Genomic DNA, 20,206 nt, shown 5'->3' with positions numbered 1-20,206 from the left:
GCAAAAATTTCCGATCAAGGTAGTTATTTCTATTTTTTGTTATATTTTATTTCAATTATATTTATATTATAGTAGCCATTTGTTTTATATATTTGGTTATAATATTGAAGGTTGGCAATCGATTGTGTAAAGAAACAGATTTCATGGAAAAAATGAAAAAATACATATGGTCGTCAAATTTTGAGATTGATGAATTTGAAAATGGATGACAATCAGTTATAAAAGAATTTAAGATGGAAGATAATAAATGGTTGTCAGATATGTATGAAATAAGGAAGTCTTGGATTCCTTCATATTTTAGGGACAATCCTATGTTTGGCTTGATGAGAACTACTTCAAGATCCGAAAGTGAAAATTTCTTCTTAGGACATTTTCATAGGCAAGGTGATACATTATGTGAATTTTGGTTACGTTTTGATAGTGTAATGCATAGGCAGCAGAATGAGGCCGAAAAGCTAGATCATGAGTCTAACTCAGGAAAACCAAACACTTTGTCAAGATGGTTTCTTGAAAATGATGATGCTGACTTGTTTACACGGACAATCTTTTACAAGGTACAGGAAGAGATTTTTTCGTCTTGCTTGGATATGCAAATTAAGAGCATGAGTGACGAGGTTGATGGTGTAACTCAATTGGATATAAAGGATGTGAAAGTGAAAGAAAAACTTTTCAAGATAAGTTAAAACTGTCTTAAAAATTTGCAACTGTGTAGTATAATTGCTTCAATATAATATGGATTATCTAAATTAGTCGTTAATTTGCCTTTTCATGTAGTTGTTGGCATAGCAGATGCCGTATGTTCATGCAAACAATTTGTTATGTGTGGAATTGTTTGTAGACATGCGTTTTGCGGTTTGAAGCAAATAGGTGTGACAAAATTTCCTAGAAGTTTCGTGCTTAATTGGTGGATGAAGATTGCAGAGTTTGGGGCTTCATCTGAATCTGTTACGGTATCTTCTAATTTATTTTTAAAATGGAGCAATTGTCTTTGAAATTGACCAATTTGTGGTTTGATTTTCGGCAAACTCTTAACAAGGCTTGAGTTCAAATGGATAAGCTTGATTATGTGCATAAAATCATAAAACATATTAGTTTTGATCTCGAAAACTATGATGGAGATGGTGGTGATTATAGTAAGAGAGATCATATTGCTACTATGATTGGCGAACAACCTGTTGGAGATGTAAGTATACTTGTGCCGAATGTTTGCAAGAACAAGGGAAATTATTTTAAACGGCTTATTTGTGTGAGAGAGAAAGCATTGAACAAAGCCAACAAAAAGATTCGAAGTAGTAAGGAATGCTCAGGAACGAATCATGATTCAAGAACTTGTCCGAGAAAGAACAGAGGAAGCAAAGATACAATAGTTGAGAACGACTCGTGATTTTTTTTGAAGATGCTTAGTATCATATGATAGTTAGTTTGTGAAAAAATATAAACAATTTGCCTTATGATCATATGAATGTGTTGTGAGAGGAATTGCTACAACACCCCCAGAACTATATTGCACAATTATAGGGATATTTGTTATAACTACGAGAATCACGGCTAGCTTGTAGGGGCTACCGTTTATACAAAATATAAAGAAACAAGTGTGTTTAGGGGTTGAGCTCGCAAAGGACCAAGCAAAGAGGCCGGAATAATGGAATTTCGTCCCACAGTTGCTTGGAAAAATACGTCACGAAGGTTACACGTGCCTCTCTTTAGAGTGTAGAACTTGTGAATCCGAATCCCTTTGCAAGGTGCCAACATACCCTATTTATAGGGATCAAGCCCATGTAGTTCTTGATATGTATCGATAAAAGATAAGCTCTTATCCCCTCTAGTTTAGGATAAATCAGCCTTCTTTAGTAGTTATCCAGCGGAATCCCACTTAAAGTAGGTCACTCGAAGCCTTCATGTTCTATGTATATCCGAATATATGCACTAGATATGTATATATGTTGTTATTATCTCTAAAATAATCATGATTATCCTTTAATTCGTGGATAAAAGCAGCTAATACACTCCCAATCCACCTCCAATTCGTCCTCCTAGAAACAAGGAAGAAGAGTCTTGCTTGGAGTCTGCCTGCCATTCTGCCTAGGCGGCGAAAGCCCTACCAGCGGCATCCCCTAACTGCAGCCCTGTAGCTGCAACCCAGGATGCACATAGCGGTAACCCCTAGCAGAGGTAACCCCTAAAGCGCCTTCAGGTGCAACTCCATTCTGATAGTAGCCTCCGTTATGCCTCCAATGCAAGCCCATAAGTCCTTCTGTATGCCCTCAACGGTTCACCCAGCCATGGTGAAGCCCAATATCATTTACCAAATGACTCCAATAAGCCCAAAAAAAGCCCCACTATAACACTTCAAAATAAGGTTAATCCCCAATTTGCGTTTAATTTTAAAATTCAAACTAATTTGAATTTAACTAAGCTCCTGAACGGACGGAGCAGCTGTAGAGCCCTAGTGCGCCTGTACCTCTTCAGCCACCCACCTAAACCTCGGGAAGCCCTGGCTCATCAACGCTACTTCCACGCTTAGCCAATCGCGACGCGCCACCTGGTGGGGCTGTTCCCCACTCCCCTTTGCTATATATTCACATATTTACATCCTTGTTTCACTTTTTCTTTAACTCCCAAACTCTTCACTTACTTTCTCCCTCTACTCGAAGCACCCCAGACGCGAGCCACTTTTCCCCTCCATCGTTCTCTTTAGTTCTTTTTCAACTCCGATCAAAGGTATGTCTCCCTAGAGCTCTCAGTTTCCAATTAAACCCAGATGAAACCATGTTTGCTGCTAAGTGTTCATATGCTCCATGCTTGCTTCCTTTTTATGTTTTGCATGCCTCTGTAGTTGCGAATGCACACTTAACTTTGAATACACACACCACTCGCTTTAATTGGCTTTTATTACGCTCCGTACATCCCCTGACCGGACCTATCGCTTCCGATCTTGTTACGGTGTGGTGTCGATTTTAAGCCCTAATCGCAACCCTAGACAATAAACGCTAGGTTCCCAATCGGCCTTTAAGGGGAAAACCCTCTTTTACGATCGAAACCCTCGTTATGTTTTTACTTGCTTTGATTGATCTGCCATGCGATTTGTGTGCAATATTTGACTAGTTCATAGGCTAGAGTAGTGACTTGGTGCCTGTTGTTGTGGTTGAGGCCGAGATTGGAGACCAGTCCCTAGATCTGGGCTTCCCGTCAGGCCTTCCTTTGTTAAGCAGAGAATGCATGCCGTCACTCGTAACCCCGGTTGTCCTTTTATGAGGGAGTGCGTTCCCTCGATCCCCTTGGGCTTCACCGATAACCTCTCCATACCCATTCTGTAGTCGCGAGGCTTCAAGTCTGTAGCCTTGCCAATTGTTGACCCCTTCCCTTTTAATTTTCCATCCTTCCTCTATCTTGCCGTTCCCCTTTTGAACTCCTTATTGACCCCTTACTTTCCTCTTGTAGATGTCTCAGGGATCCGTTTCTTCTCACTCTTCCCAGTCTGCCACAAGCTAGGCTTCCGCCCTTATCAAGGTTAACTCGGGGTCTTCCCCTAGCCCGGGTCCTCGCCCTTCACATTTGAGCTTGGGAGTCAGCTCTAGAACCCGCTCGAGGCACAACCTAGTGGTGAAAGAGCTTAACTGGACTACCTCTGAGTCCAGTAAGGCGGAGGAAACCCCGGATCCTCAGGTGGACGCTCTAGTGGCCATCAAGGGAAACCCGGATGGGTCCGAGCGGGACGTTGAGGTTCCCGCGGAACTAGCGGAACCCCCTGCCATAGCCTTGGCCTGCGAGAACATGGACTCCATCATGACTCCCGCCAGGTTGCAGTCGCTTCTAGAGTCCTGCAACCCGGGTTGCACCCTTGTCATCCCACAGCCCGGGGAGAGGTGCCACCAGTTTGACAGCCTTAGGCCAGGGACCTCCTACCCCAATGCGGTGCTTTCCTCCCAATTCTTCAGGTTGGGGTTGTCATAGGGACGGGCACGGGCCACTTCGGGGTCGGGGAGTGCTATCCCCGTCCCCGATCTCTGAATTCAAAACCCATCGCCGACCCCGCCCCGAACCCCGAACGTGGATACTTTTTCTCCCCGATCCCCGCCCCGAACGGGGATCCCCGCGGGGATTCGGCGAATTTCATTTTTTAATAAAAAAATAATGATTTTATAATATATAATATACTTTTTAATAAAATAAAAAAATACTAATTCCTAATATACTAATAAAATGATATTATCACATATTTTCAAGATCAAATCATATTAAAATTGATTTATAAAATAAATTAAAGATAATTTTAAAATTTTAAAATATTTTATATAACAATATAATTATAATCGACCAATAAAAATGAAGAATACTTTTTAAGTTTAATAATATTATAAAAGGCATATGTTTATAATAATTTATTTAGTATAATATATATATATATATATATATATATATACATAAATATATATATATATAATCGGGGTCGGGGATCGGGGCAGGGAGACAAGAATCCCTGACCCCGACCCGAACCCCGAATTTTTTATAAGACTTTCCCAGATCCCCGCCCCGCCCCCGAAAAATTCCCCGAATCCCCGACCCGAGCGGTGCGGGGATCGAATTGGGGTCGAGCGGGGTGGGGTGAATGCCCATCCCCATGCTGTCCTTACCCCTTCATCCCTTCATTCTGGAGGTCTTGGACTTCTATGAGGTGTCCCCCATTCAGCTTACCCCCAACTCCTACCGCATGGCGGTTTACCTTTACATACTCTACGACATCCATCATGGGGTGAGGATGTCGGCTCTTGAGCTGGGCTGATTTTACCAGCTGAAGCTGACAGGGAGGACCCCAGGGTTCTTCTATTATACAGCCTGGAATACCCATCACAAAAAGGGTATTATGGGGACCCTCTAGTCAATGGCTGATTGGCAGAAGCTCTTCCTTTATCTCCGTGTATCGGAATGCCTTCAACCTTTTCCCCAGTAAGGTAGTTCCTTTCTTTATCCACTGCTAGTTTAACTTTAGGTTGCTGTATAGCTTCCCTCATATTTCTTGCATGTTGTAGACATGCCAGTGCAGACCCCGTTGGCGGTAGAGTCCCTTGAAAGGGCCAAGCATGTGCTGGGGCTATCCACCAAGTTGGGTGACGGCTCCAGTCTGCTGACTTCGGAGAACCTGGAGAGGCTGGGTTTCTCCACTACAGTGGTGGACGCATCCCCCATTGACGAGGGGGGTGCAGGCGTGGAGATGACAGGAAGCGCATGTTTCATCCTTATTGATACTAGGATTACTTGCTTCTTGTGTTGTATACATCATATGTATTACGCTGTTTATCATGCTCGTACTTGCACTCCTGCATTTCTTGTTTACCCTTGCATCGCATGCTGTGAATATAATGCCCCTAACTGTTTTTTTATCCTTGTACCTTACAGATATGGCTTCCAAGATTCCCTCCATTGTAAAGAGGTCTCCCAAATATGAGGATCTCTTTGGGGAGGCCTCAGGTTCGAAGGCTCCCGTTTCCACTCCTCCTATTTTTTAGCTTCCCACTCCATCTATGGAGCAAAAGAAGACTTCCTCTTGCGGCCGCAAGAGGAACACCAGGGCGGCGGACACAGGGACCTCTTCCGACTCCCGCTCTAACAAGAGGCCCAAGCTTGCCTCTGCCCGTGGCTCTCCGGCCCTTGCCTCATCCCAAAAGTCTCAGCTCTTTCAAACGCCTGGTCAGCAACCAGATTCCCGAAGCCACGATCAGGGAGTGGGACCGGCTATCCCTGGCGGAGGCTGCCCATGACAAAGTGGTAGCCAACACCAAGAGCTTGTTCCTTGACATGAAAATAGGTGAGCAGGTGGTTGATGCAGCCCGAATTGACGAGGGGCTTCGGGCGGAGCTGAAGCAAGTCAAGAGCAGCCTAGCCACTGTTACCAAGGACCGGGACACCTTGCGGTAGGCTAACCAGGAGTTTAAAGAGGCTGAGGGTAAGGTCCAGGAGGAGCGGAGACAGAAAGGGATGGTGAGGCGATCCCTGGAGGAGCAAATCGACGGCTTGGGGGAACAAATCAAGAAGTTGGAGTTGCAGGTGAAGACCCTGCAACAAGCAGAGGTGACCACCAGGGAGGCAACCAGGAAGCGGGAAGCCGATATGTTCAAGGCAGGGGTTGCCGCGGGGATCAAAGATTGTGTTAAGTCGGCTTATCGCTTCTTCCCGGACAACGACTGGGCCAAGCTGGGACCCGATGCTGCCCTTGCCTTGGAGGACGCAAAAGTCGAAGATGCCACCAGTTTTGAGAAAACCGAAGCCATCGCCAAAGAAGTTCTTGGGGGTACCTCTGTGGGAGAAGTTGCGGCTACGGACAAACTGAAGGTTGAAGAGGCACCCGCTCAGGAACCTCATGTGGTGGCCCCGGTGGAGGCCCTAGCTGCAGCCCTCTCTCAGAACGCAATCTCCTCAGATTCCCCGGCTATCGACGAAGTTCCGAAAGCCTCCTCCTCTCTAGCTACTTCCTAATTAGTCCTCCCCTAGTGCTTAATCAAACTTTATATTTAATCATGAATTCTTCTTTGTAACGCTTACGTCATGAATTGAGTATTTTTGGATGAGGGTGCGGACTCCTCGGAAAGTCTCGCAAGTTGTTAAGATTTGATAGGGACCTCCCCCTGTTGGTGTGGAGAGGAGTTTTACCTGCTTATTTTTATCGTTACTACTTTATTCCCCTTACTTGTCTGCCTTTCTTGATTTGACCGTACTTTGGTTAGGTTGTACGCACATATAGATATGCCGTGTAACCTTGTATGCAGGTAAAGAGAATGCTTAGAAGGTGTAACCTGATAATGGAAACACTACAGACTCGGTTATCAGGGGTTACGACCCTTAAAACCTTGTCTTTCGACATTACCTTCCACTGAGTAGTACGTATTCATTGCCCAATTGTATAAGTGTTACTTTGACCTTTCCAAATAATACACAGCTCGACAGACTAGCGTATATAAACTCAAGGTTATATGTAAACTTGATAATAACACTTCGTGCGTAAGCCTTGAGAGGACGCCTCGAGCTTAAGCTTTGAGAGGAAGCCTCAAGTGTAAGCCTTGAGAGTAAGCCCTGATCCTGAAGCTTTAACAGGTTTCCTCTTGGGATGGCTTTGTTAAGTTGAAACCTTGCAGGGCTTTGACAAGCCTTAGCCCTTGAAGGGCTTTGATAAGCCCACACCTTGCAAGCTTGAAAAGCTCGAAACCTTGAAGGGCTTTGATAAGCCCACACCTTGCAAGCTTGAAACTTTGAAAGCTTTGATAAGCTTTAGCCTTGAAAGCTTTGATAATCTTTAGCCTTGAAAGCTTTGATAAGCTTTAGCCTTGAAGGGCTTTCGTAAGCCCAAACCATGCAAGCTTGAAAAGCTTGAAATCTTGAAAGCTTTGATAAGCTTTAAACCTGGAAAGCTTTGATAAGCTTTAGCCTTGAAGGGCTTTGGTAAGCCCAAAACTTGAAAGCTTGAAATGCTTGAAACCTTGAAAGCTTTGATAAGCTTTAAAGCTTGAAAGTTTTGATAAGATTTAGCCTTAAAAGCTTTGATAAGTTTTAGCCTTTAAGGGCTTTGGTAAGCCCAAACCTTGCAAGCTTGAAAAGCTTGAAACCTTGAAAGCTTTGATAAGCTTTAAACCTTGAAAGCTTTGATAAGTTTTAAACCTTGAACGCCTTGCTTTCTCATTACTTGAACGATCATTTGACTTGTGATTTGCTCATCATCTTTGTGAGTGTTGAATTGTTCATGCCCGCTAATCGTTCTTTCTAGATACTTGTCATCGGATTCCAATATAATTGGCAATCCTCCATATGGTAAGCCAAGCACGTCATACACGTCTTCCTCTGTAAATGTCAATATTATTATTCTTAAGCTTTAAAGATACTGTGTTGTGATCAAAAATTTGTAGCACATTATAGGCGAGTTTTTCTAGCAACATTTCAAGTTGAAAATCGAAGAGAAATGCAAAAACAGTTCACCCAACCCATCGCCTTTTCTCTTTGGTGAGAAAGAATATTATCTCATAAAGATGTCTTGGAGAAATCCTGATTTTAACTTCAGCTTTTACTTTATTAATATGTTTAGCTCCTTCTTATTTTTGTGAATTAATTATGGAACAATAGATTAGAAGCTAGGTGAATGTGATGTGAAAAGTAAAACAATACAGTGAATAATGAAGGAAGTTTAGTGAATTATATCATTGCACTGTTTAAGATGTTTAGGAATAATGAAGGAAGTTTAGTGATACGTGAACATCCTTTTTTAAATACTTCAAAGAAAGTGTTCCTACCTTTCTTTTTCTTTGTCGATTCTCTAATGCATTTTGCTGTTAAAAAAATATTTCAGTTGTCTATTATAATAGATAACGCAGTTGCATCTTTTATTACTACAAAGAGAATGAGTTATTATACCATATTTATTTTGAATTTAGTAATTTTCTTCTTTGGTTGAGCATTGTCAAATTGATTTTAAACTCCATCTTGAGATTCATTTTGTTCTTCCAGAGCTTGAGCAGCTTGTTCCTCAAATTCATCTTCTTCAGTTTGACTTTGTCGTTGTTCCTGAGACTGATTTGCTTGATCTACTTGTTCTGCAGTTTGATTTTCTTTTTCTTGAGATTGATCTTCCTCTTCTTCCTCTTCATCCTTTAAAATGTTAAAAATAAAAATTTGTTACTTTAGGCTACAAAATCATCCTTTAAAACGTTTAAGAAATAGGAGGAGTATCAAGTATATAGTGTGAAACATACAGTCCTAGTTGGAAAATCTCTTCCTGCAGTTATCTTTAATCTGTTTTTAGAAAGTGGATACCCTCGTACACGATCTTTCCTCTGTTGTGTTGGATCGGTACTCTTGTCATTTTCGATGTCAGATTTTACCAAGTCAATCGGAGTTGTTATTGTTGTTTTTGGGAAACTCTATTCGCGTATTCTTGAACTTCTCCGAACTTGAACTAGGTGACCTGCATTTTTGCAATACTTCCAAATGCATGTAAAATCTACCATTTCACATTTAATAGAATAAAAGCTATGTGTACTAATAGTGTCTCCTCATGAATTTGTAGAAATTTCAAATGAAATTAAAATTTTAGTGATACATCTGCAATAATTTTGTAATATAAATTGTTTTAGTTAGTGGTATCCCTGGCACTAGTTTGGATTAGTAGAATTACAAGTACATTTTAGTGGTACCTATGAGATCTTACTGCATGGAAGCTATGTTGACAATTATCCAAAAAGTTCATATGATTTATTTGTTACTCAAATCAGACCATAAATAGAAATATCAGATAAGCTTACATAGAATCTATGTGTGGACATGTCAGATAATCTTAAATTTTTCTTTTAATCACAATTACATATTTTACCCATTCGTTATTAGAGAAATGCACATTGAACACTCATTTATCATATTGAGGTATCTACACTCCATTGCCAATAAACCTCACAACTTAAAAACAACAACAACAACAGAGACAAACAATTACACTCTTTCGTCTAAAACCTGATTCACTGCAACTTGAGCTAGGGCCAAGTGTTAAGCACTGGTATAAGAATAAATCGTTGCTTCTGAGTTCCAATATGATCCCAAGGCTCATGTCTTAATAACACTTGCTAATCTCAACTAATCACTAATTTTATGAAGAAAATCTGAATGAAAACATACAAATCAACATAATATCACCAACTCACCTTAAACATAGAAATCAACAAATCAACATAAAATTAACATATGAACAAGTATATAATCGACAAATCAACATACAAATTATTACTAATAAGTGCAGAAACATTAAAAAAAAAACATAAAACCCTATATTAACATACCTCCTCTAGTTCTAGCCATAACCAAGTAGCTTTAATAGTGAATAAACTTAAATAGTAGCGGTTATGAAGAACATTAGTAGTTATTTGTTAGTAGTTAGTACAAAATATTATAAAACCATAGAAATTCGAAAAATCAAACATGCATTCACTAAACGTAGAGATTTCGCTACGAACTCTAGGACCGTACCTGTTTTCGAAGACTTTCCTCTTGATTTTGCTCAGCTTGAATGTCCGATTCAAATTTAGTGATATCACCTTTGTTTTCTTCAAAAAAGTTGTAAGAAGATGAATTAGAGTCGGAATGTTGCTTAAAAGTTGAGAAATCGGCCATTAAAGTAATACCTAAAGCTCAGTGTTGATGAACAGTGGAGAGAGTGGTAACGGTGGCTGTATGTATCGTGTGTATATTTTTGATTTTTTTATATTTTATATAATGCAATAGACAAGGGCTTTTTAAAAGTTTTGGACTGGGCTTCTAAATCTAGTGGACTAGGCTGCTAGTTTTTAATTTTTATTCTAATTTGGTACTTATCAAAGTAGTACTCTATAGATACATATATAGAGTAAAGTTCCTTGTAGACCACATTTTCATTGTAGTATCGTACTCCAACATCTTAGCCATTCATTAATTTTAATCTAACAATCATTATTATTCTCCTTTTATTACTTTTTAATTATATATAGTGGGTGAATGAATATTTGTATAAAATACGGACCACCAACTATAATCATGGGCATAAATTATGATTTTGTGTTTATGTATCTCTCCGTACTACACAATAATTCTGCACATCTATGTAATTGTTTGCCCATTTTGTTCATCATCGATTATCGTTTTTCTTCTTCATCTTGAAGTCAAACCCTCCATCGTGCTGCCCCTATATTGAATCTGGTTAATTTTTGTTATTAAACATAGTTGAAGAGGATTATGACATTTTGCAATGGATTTTTCTGCAGCTACAATGGATTGTTCTGCAAGATGATGATGAAAATTACATCTTACAGAATATTGTATGCATATGTATAATATACAATGAGGTGCAGAACAAACCATTATAATTGTCATCATCCTCTTCAAATTTGTTTAAGAACAAAAATTAACCAGATCCAATGAGGGTGCAGTACGATGGAGGTTGTTGACTTCAAGATGGAGAAAAAACGATAATCAATGATTAACGAAGTGGGCAAATAATTACATATATGCGCATACCTGTTGCATAATATGGAGAGATATACAAAACACAAAACCATAATTGATGCCCATGATTATAGCTGGTGGTTCGTATTTTATACAATATATCTAACATATATATAACCACTAAACATAATTTCAAAAATAATAAAAGAGGAATAATAAGGACCGTTAGATTAAATATAATGAATGGCTAAGATGTTGGTCTACAATACTACAATAAAAATGTGGTCTACAAGGAACTTTACTCTCTCTCTCTCTACATATATATATATATATATATATATATATATATATATATATATATATATATATATATATATGTATATATATACAACTAATATAGTTTTTCTATCCCAACACTCAATTAAGTATAGACGTGATTATAGCTTGTCTTTATGAAATAGAAGAGTTGCCAGTAGTAAGGTAATACTAATCACCGTTCCTTTGTCCATGACGCACTTATACCTTTGTGCCCATAATTTTTTTTAAATCAATAAGCTTATCTGACCATATCATATCTATTGATAAGATGAAATTGCTGTTTATGAAGTCCAGCCATAGTTCCTTGGCCGACATTTTAAGTTTGAATGTTATATTTTTTTTGGCGTTGGTCCCGCATGCTAGTTTATGCTTCCTGATTGTAGGGCGGCTTTACAATATTTTTTCCGGCGATGTGTGAAGTGCTTTGCACCTTTCTGTTCCGCGAAGGGCACGAGTTTAACTGATCATTGAAACTGTACTGGTTGTGAATTTTGCTATTTGTGGAACTTTTTTTGCGCAGATATCTGTGGAAGGTTTGACCGCTGGGATGCATGCCGCACATGAGAACGAGACGCAAACAGCTCAGCAAGCTGAGGTACTCCCAATAGTTTTTGTTCCTCGTGTTAATTAAACTTGTCCTGCTAAGATTTGTCATGATAGATAAGTAAAGCTATGGACATGTGCTTCATTAAGACAATGTGCTGCATGACAACTGACTATGGTATATATTTTAAACCTTTTATGGATGTTTTAGGGCTCGTACGAAGTGGAGAATGGAAGTCCAATAGGTGGCTAGAGCACGCAGGCACGTGCAGATTAAGAATTTGAGAAACATTTCGAAGAAGAGGTTCATTAATAATAACTTAATCATTCTACTGTTGCTTCTCTCGTTTGGTTTTAAACACAGTAATGTTTTTTCATGGCAGCCATACATGAAGAGATTTGAGGAGAATCTGCAGGAGTTGGATTTAATTTTTAATCATTGCTTGACAAATTTTATTGACTGTCTGGCTTTGTATCCACAAAATGAGAAGCTTGCTGAGCTAAAGACTAGGTATAAGCATTTTTTCACAATGTTTGGTGAGCCAAGACCTATAACAAAGAGTTTGTCAAACATTTGCGGAAATCAGATGCCGGACAAAAGGGTTGAGGTAAATGATTATGATAGTAAGCCGAGTTTCTCCCTTGTATTGTCACAGATGTTCCCTAAAATCCTAGGAGATGCGTTGGATACATGTGTTGTAACGCCGGAAACATTAATTCCTCTTTGTAAACGAACGAATGATCGAAGTGAGACTGGGATGTTACAGGAGCCTGTAAAGGGTAGACCTCGACGAGATATCATTCCAGCAGTTGTATGTCGGTCACCATACGTGACAAGATTAACCGATATTAGCCGACACATCTTACCAGCGGAGGAAAAGGATGTTTAGGAATGGTTATGCAATGATAGGGCTTATGAATCGTAAGTTTATGTGGCTACTTGTTTGGTTGCTAAAGTACTCTATTATCCAATGTAATGTGCCACAGACTAATTCCTAATGTATTTCAGGGATTATATATTTGAGTGGAAAGGTAAGGGGTGTACCAAAGCCCACTTTCACTCTTTGGAGGCTAACAAACCGGTGGAATCCACTGTGATTGACACGTGGACATATATGCTAAATGAGAATGAAATACTTAGAGCAGATTTGTCACCACTTCGCATGTTTCTAACTAGTGAAACAACTGTAAGGCTGTAGAGCATAATTCTTACATTATTGATGTTAAACTAGTTTAACCTGGTCATCTAACGTTTTAATTTTAAATTTTATACAGTATGGTCCTATGCAGATGATTGTAGAACAAGGAAATTGGGATGCGAAAATAACTAGGTATGTTGCCTTTGATGACAATATGGAGGTAGTACTGAGCTTGGTCATTGAAATCCACAGCAGGACTTATAACATACCTGATTTTGACATGGTAAGTTTTTAATTCTATCCTACGTAGCTTTGAAGTATATAAAGCCATCAATAACTTAGGAACTTGTTGACAATTAAAGTTGAACTATTACTTTGTAGTTCTTATTCCCTGTGTATAATGAGGTGCATCACTATATAATATGCTACAATATAAAAAAGCCTCGGTGGGAAATTATTGACAACCGAGTCTAGGAGATGTCTATGGAAGATACGTACGGGGATCTGCTATGGCGCTTGGTATGTATCATTCTACTTGTGATTGTGGAAATTAGTGGTTGTATTTGTAATAACATGAGCCTTTTGATCACACTGTCATTGTTTTTTGCAGCATGATTGCTTCTGCCATTTCTTGGAACACTACTCATTAAGTAATCATAGAGATATAGTTAACCTCAAGCCGAATATTATTACAATGAGTTGGCAGACTTTGGACAATGCAGTTGACTGTGGAGTTTTCGTTATGAGACACTTGGAGTCGTATATGGGGAACGAAGCATCATAGACTTGTGGACTGCGGTCTATGTTTGTATGGTCTACATAACAAACCCTCTGTTTCTCCCCTTGCCCTTGGCCATATGTAAATCACATTGTATTTAATTGGTGTGCAAGATAATCTATGCTCATCGGATTTACAGAAGCTAAGGACCGTCTATGCTCACCGGATTTTGTTGTGGGCCAAGAATAAAAAAATGCATCTTGTGCTTCAAAAAATGGTCAACTATGGCAGAAGCAAATTGTTAGGCAATTAGTTTTTTAAGGCATCAAACTAGATTTTTAGCCGTTTCCACCATCTCCAGAATTTATCTTCACTACCTACATTTATTTGGGGATTTATATGTACTAGTTAGAATTCTCTACGTTATTATGAATTGAAGAATATTATTTATCTATCTACAGTTTTTGGATTTTTTTCATGGTGTTCATCAGGAACTGATGTTCCTTTATATTTTTTTTAGATTTTTCTAAAGGTAGATACCAATAATTAGACTTCATAAAGATATCCTGTAAACAAGTACACAGGAGAATCAATATCTTGTTGAGAACGTACTTTTCTTCTAGAAAAACAACTAGTGCAAATAAGATATATGGTTGACTTTATTGGCCAACTTAAAACGAATAACATGTTAGCCCTGATTGGGCAAATCATTGTAGACAATTTGAATAGCAGGACAATTGTAGTCAGTATAGAATGAGCTACTCACCATGGACCTCCAATCCATAGTACAAACATAGAAAACACACAACAGTCTTAACTAAGAAAATTAAATAACAGAAGAGAAGAAAGCCATCGGGAATTTACAATCTAATCTTTAGATATATTAGCGACAAGGAATGACAAAATGTTGCAGTGAAATTTATAAAGCTCGTTCTCAAGGAAGGACTGAATACAATATCAAATCAAGTATATTACTCCTTTCTATTTAGAAGTTTAGAGAATAATTGTGGTTTTTTACTATCAACTAAATTAAACTAATAAGCAAGTAAAAGGATGAATTAACGATGGTAAAAAGCAATCCAAGAATTAGCTTTCTTTGCTGGCTACAATGAATTTCAATCAATCGTGATATGCGAGTCTCTACTCTGCTAAAAACAATCCTTCTATTGATTATGATGTTCTCTCCCAAGATACAAAATAATACCTATAATTTAACCTTGAAGTCACTCCCATGATCAATCAAAACCAAATTATAAGCTATCACGAACCAAGGATTTTCTGTTTCACAACTCGCCTAATAATCTCCCGATTAATTAATCGAGTTATGTCTGTCATATCATGTACAAGAAATATAAATCCTCTCCCGATTCATTATAAATCCTGCAGATACAATTACAGGTTCGCGACTCCTATAACTGTGTTATGCGCTCAATGACAGATTAGCATACATAGAGAAATCACAATATTAGATCAAACAAACATTTTAAGCCACCAAATACTCCCCAATCCTCGGATTAGAGGATTAGTTACCCATAACAATTAAATAAAACACAATTATATATATTACTGAAATCATGTCACAAAAGTACAAGAGTGAAGAAAATACAACTTGATGAAATCACTCGAACTTGGACCGAATCCCTTCAATCCTTGCTCAAGTTCTCCCAAAAAGCTTTCTCTCCCTCTATCTCTCTCAATACACACAATATTCGATATCTCTCTAATAATAAAACCCCTAATAAAAATAGTTTTTTAATGGTTTCCTTGAAAAACAAATCCAATTTCCTAAAACAAGTTGGATTCTGAAAAGGAATTCGTAGGCTGACTTTCAGGTCTGATTCTGGGCTGATCAATTTGTCTTTGGAGAGCTGGACCACTTTAAACTTGTAGAAAATGTCGATATCTTCGCGTGGGCTGTTGAATCTCCCAATTCTGACGTCCAGAGCTCAAGTTATGGCGCAAACAAGATTTGCTGCGCAGGTAGCCCATAAAGTCCGAATTTCCATCAAATAAAAGCCCAAATAAGCTAGTTTCATCCAACTTAGGAATATTTATTTTCAAGCCATTAAACACTAAAAATCAATTAGTAATTACCCGATTATTTACAAAATACTAAAATTATGGGAATAAAATCGTATAAAAGCATATATAAACTAGTATTTTTGCCCGCTCCGCTAAGGCTTTTATTAATTTTTAATTTAAATTGATTTATTTAAATGTATATGAAAAAGCAATAATTTTTTTTGTTTTGTTTAAGTTGTTTTTAAAACATTTTGTCCGTTCTTTTTTACAATTTTCAGTTGAAAACTATAGTGTATTAACTTATTATTTTTAAAACTGAAGTACATACAACTATGATGGGCTAATTATTGGGCTTATTATTGGGCTATTATTTATGGGCTTACTATCTACGGGCGGGTTAGTTGGACAGGCGGGTTATTACATGAATTGGTGGTTGGGGGTTGCATCGCCCAACTTAATTAGCCGTTTCAGACTGTAAACATAAAAGCACCGCAGTGAAATTGGGAATTGTTCAAAGCTTGCATCTTCATCTCATCTTCTCCACAGCTTGGTACCACATCTTGTATGTAACATTTTCATCTGTTTGAATTACTGATTTCCTCTGTTTCAATTAGTACATTTTCATCTCTACATTTGCATTTGTTTCAATTAGTCATCTCCACAGCTTGGTAGTACATCATCTTTGCACAGCTTCTATGTTATATCTTTGCACCGCAGCGAAATCAGTTAGTGATTTCCTCTGTTTCATGTGCAGGAAAGTATGATGAATACGGTGAAAAAATCTTTGGATTTCTTGTCTCTGAACTTTGGCGAAGGGTTTAACAAAAGGAAACTGGTAAGATTGTGTTACTTTGTACTCCATTGTCAAGTTTTCACAATTTTTACAGTCGATAGTTTCTATGGTTTGCATGCAGAAACTTCCACTGCCGATTTATAGTACATATGGGGAGTCTTTACCCACTAATTTGGTTTTACATGGTCCTTTTAATGAAGTTTGGCCTTGTACATTTAAGAAAGGTGATAATCGTATCCATGGTTTCGAAGAATGGATGCATTATTATAAAATAAAGCCTTATAATGTTGTGCTTCTAACCTATCTTGGCGGGCCTGATTTTCGATTTGTGATTTTTTCACAATATGCTGTTGAAATGAACTATCCATCTGTTATTTCGGAAACTGGGAGTAAGAACTCTGTGTACGAAGTTGACAAACTTGCTTGCAAATACCAATTTAATGGGTTTTGTAATTTTGTTGGGAAGTACCATCTTTTAGTTGAACCAGCTCACTTGGTTGAAGAATCTTTTCCAAAGGTACACTTCCTATTTTGGTGCTTTTGGTAGATTTTATATGAATCTTTTATTTAATGAAGTAGTTTTATATAGTTGTTTTATAATATATGTAGATATTGTTGAAAGAAGCAATTGAGCAGTTGGGATTGGATCAGTCCGTACGTTCAATCCTACTGGGATTTGAAGAGCATTAGTGGTCTATTAGTCTAAACTGGTATAATGATGTAGTGCAATTTGGGAGTGAATGGGTTGAATTTGTCAATGCAGCAGCCATTTCTGTTGGTGATCTAATTGTTCTGCAGGAGACAAAACACATCCGTTATCACAGAGTAGTTGTTTTTTATTCTAAGACTGTTTCAGAAGTTGAACACTCACATGATCTGTTTATCTGTCTTATGTTTCTTCAACTATTTATTTTTTGTTTTATTGATGGAATTTCCTGATTATTAACTATTTGTGAACTACAGCTTCTCGTGGGAGAAAACCAGTTTGTAAATTTTTCAAAGGTTTCAGTACGGAAGCCTTGCAAGTTGGGGAATTGGTATGACTTTTCTTACTAAATTAAATTTTCTGGTCAAACAATAGTGTTTAATATTTATTTCTTAACTATCAGGAGGTTCCATATGTTTTTAGAAGGAATTTTGGTCACAATCTTGGTAACATGGTCAAGCTTTGCTTTGCTGAGAATCATACAGTAGAAGTGGGCTACTGTTCTTCGACTGGTAGAATGGATGGTTTGCTCCCGATAATTCAAAAGTATCGCCTCTAGGAAAAGTATATTTTAGTTTTCAACTTTGATGGGAACTCGTCGTTCTCTGTTAATGTGTACGATTCATATTGCTTGAATCACCATTGTGACATACATAGATATCTCACAATCTCTGAATTTGAAACTGTTGAGGCTGGTATGAATAAAGGTAGACCTATATTCTGCTTTTATGAAATGAATAATTATTTTGTCATGTTATTAACTTGTTTCCATTTTTTCTGCCTAAATGTAGCTGATAATGATGTTATTGTAATCTCTGGTTCGAGTGCTGATTCTTCTGAGAGTTCTGATTCGGATGAGAGCTCTGATTCGGATGAGAGCTCTAATTTTACAATTGACAATGCCGCTGCTGTTGAAGAGAACTTTGTTTTAAATGTGGTTCTCAAGCGATCTCATGTAGATCAGCGTGGGCATGGAGTGGTAATATATTGTTCTGTTCATTAAGTTTAGTTAGGTTGATTTCCTATTATGTTAGAGTATTAGTTAACTCTTTCTGTTTTTTGTTTGTATTCGAAACTAAAACTGTATTATTATTTTAGACTGTGAATAGTTTTTTGTATCATGAGATTGCTTTTTGTTTGTATCCAGTGAAACTAAAACTGTATAATTGCAAGTATTAGTTAACTCTTTTCTTTATTGGTAGACTGATTCCCTAATTTATTTTAATACTAATTTCTCTGGTGCAGTATATTCCCACAACTTTTTGGACTGCCACCCGACAATGGAATAGAAGAACATCTGTTGGCTTAATAGTCGGTGATGAAGCGTTGTCAGTGGAAGTTTTGAGGTACGGGAATCAGGCAAGATTTTCGAGTGGCTGGAATGCTTTTGTTTCTGGGAATGAGCTGACAGCTGGCAGCAGACTCTTCTTTGAATATGTTGGAGAATTGGAGTTTGAAGTAAGGCTTGCGAATTAGATTAGAACACCAACTTTTTGTCTACGACTGTCTATAACTATCATCCGTATTCAGAATTACTTTTGATCTGCTGGAAATCCTTATTTAGTAACATGACAAACTTGTAATTATGCTATTACTTTGAAGCTACTGCTGGTACTCGTTGAAGTAATTTGTGCTGATCAACTTTTGAACTATATTTGAATGTAATGAAACTAATATGCTTTTCCATTATCATAACTTTGCAATTCATTTTCCATACATATCAGTTTCATATTTAGGAATGTTATAACATTAGTAATAAGAACCACAACTTGGATAGACGGTTCAGTAATTACGCAAAGTTTGCAGGTGTACCAAATAGATAGATTAAAAGCAGATGACACTCAGTTGTTCTGTGACACATCGTCTAGGTGGTAGCTTGAACTGGAGGGCTGTGCGGAAAATAGGATGTTGTTAGGATAAAAATATATAGTGAAATGCATAACTCTATGTTCAAAGAATATTATTAGAATCTCACCTCAGCAAAAGATTCTTGAATTGGTTTAGGTATATTGTCTTCACTCTCTGATTTGATTGGTTTCAAGATGTGTCCAGGAACCATATCTTTGACAGTGTACACCTTTTTCATACCAGTTATATTATGGATGGTAATCAGCAGCTTCAAAGTGTATTCCTTCTTCTCAAGTGATCTTATGATTTGTGGAAACACATTATTTTCCTGCAATCATGCAGATGAGACTAATAATGTAAACATAATTTGGATAATGTTGGCAATTTTTTTTTAATGCAAATATTAAATTTACTTCTGTTATATACCTCATCGCATATTTCATAAGCTGTTTTTCCGAAACATTTCATAGCTGAGAAATTGCCCAGCACAATTGGTAGGGTACCAGTTGCATCAGAAGCAATGCAGTAAATTTCAAACCTTTGTGGAAAAAAGAACAAAACAATTAGATGGCTACAAATCCAAGTTTAGGTCTTATAATATACATAAGATAAAGTTTTACCACTTGTCTGCATAAGGAACACTTCTCGGACAGTGCAGACAGTGCATTTGATTCTCCACAACCTGCAGATTACTATAGCACGATGTACATATATACTTGTACCATGCATCCTGCAGGACTTCGTTAATCATCACCTTGCATAGAACATCAGTCTGCATTTTTTTTGTTAGCATTTCACTTATTTGTAGTTGAGATTTTTACATAATGAACAAACCACAAATACACATAATTCACCTCTGAGTGTTCTGCTTTGACATTCTTTATTTGCTCAATGCTTAGAATCTCAATGGGTTTCCACTGGGGGAATGATTTGTTGTATTCCTCGAATTCAGGTTGTTTTAGCCTTGTGATGTTAGTTAAACAGAATTTGTGAGCACAAGAAATCATGTGATATAAACATTCTACAAACAAAGAGTTAACTAATATCACACGTACATTCTCCTCATGTGAGCGACAATGCTGTGGTTCAAGTTTATGTCGAATGTAGTGGCTGTTACATTTGCGATGTTGATTTGTTCTACACATAATAAGATAGAATGAAGAACATAT

The 20,206-nt window shown here is 37.7% G+C and overlaps 1 protein-coding gene across 1 annotated transcript; it reads left to right on the top strand.

The window, feature by feature from the left end:
• Window positions 1-233: 233 nt before the first annotated feature.
• Window positions 234-1,384, top strand: LOC108225847 (protein FAR1-RELATED SEQUENCE 1-like). Its single transcript, XM_017400801.1, has 3 exons — window positions 234-678; window positions 775-950; window positions 1,058-1,384. Exons 1-3 carry the CDS (start codon window positions 234-236, stop codon window positions 1,382-1,384), a joined length of 948 nt encoding a protein of 315 aa, XP_017256290.1.
• The last annotated feature ends 18,822 nt before the right edge of the window (window positions 1,385-20,206 follow it).

This window comes from Daucus carota, chromosome 6, assembly GCF_001625215.2.
Source record: "Daucus carota subsp. sativus chromosome 6, DH1 v3.0, whole genome shotgun sequence".
In the NCBI taxonomy this organism is placed as follows: Eukaryota; Viridiplantae; Streptophyta; class Magnoliopsida; order Apiales; family Apiaceae; genus Daucus; species Daucus carota.
This window is presented reverse-complemented; position numbering and strand designations above follow the sequence as displayed.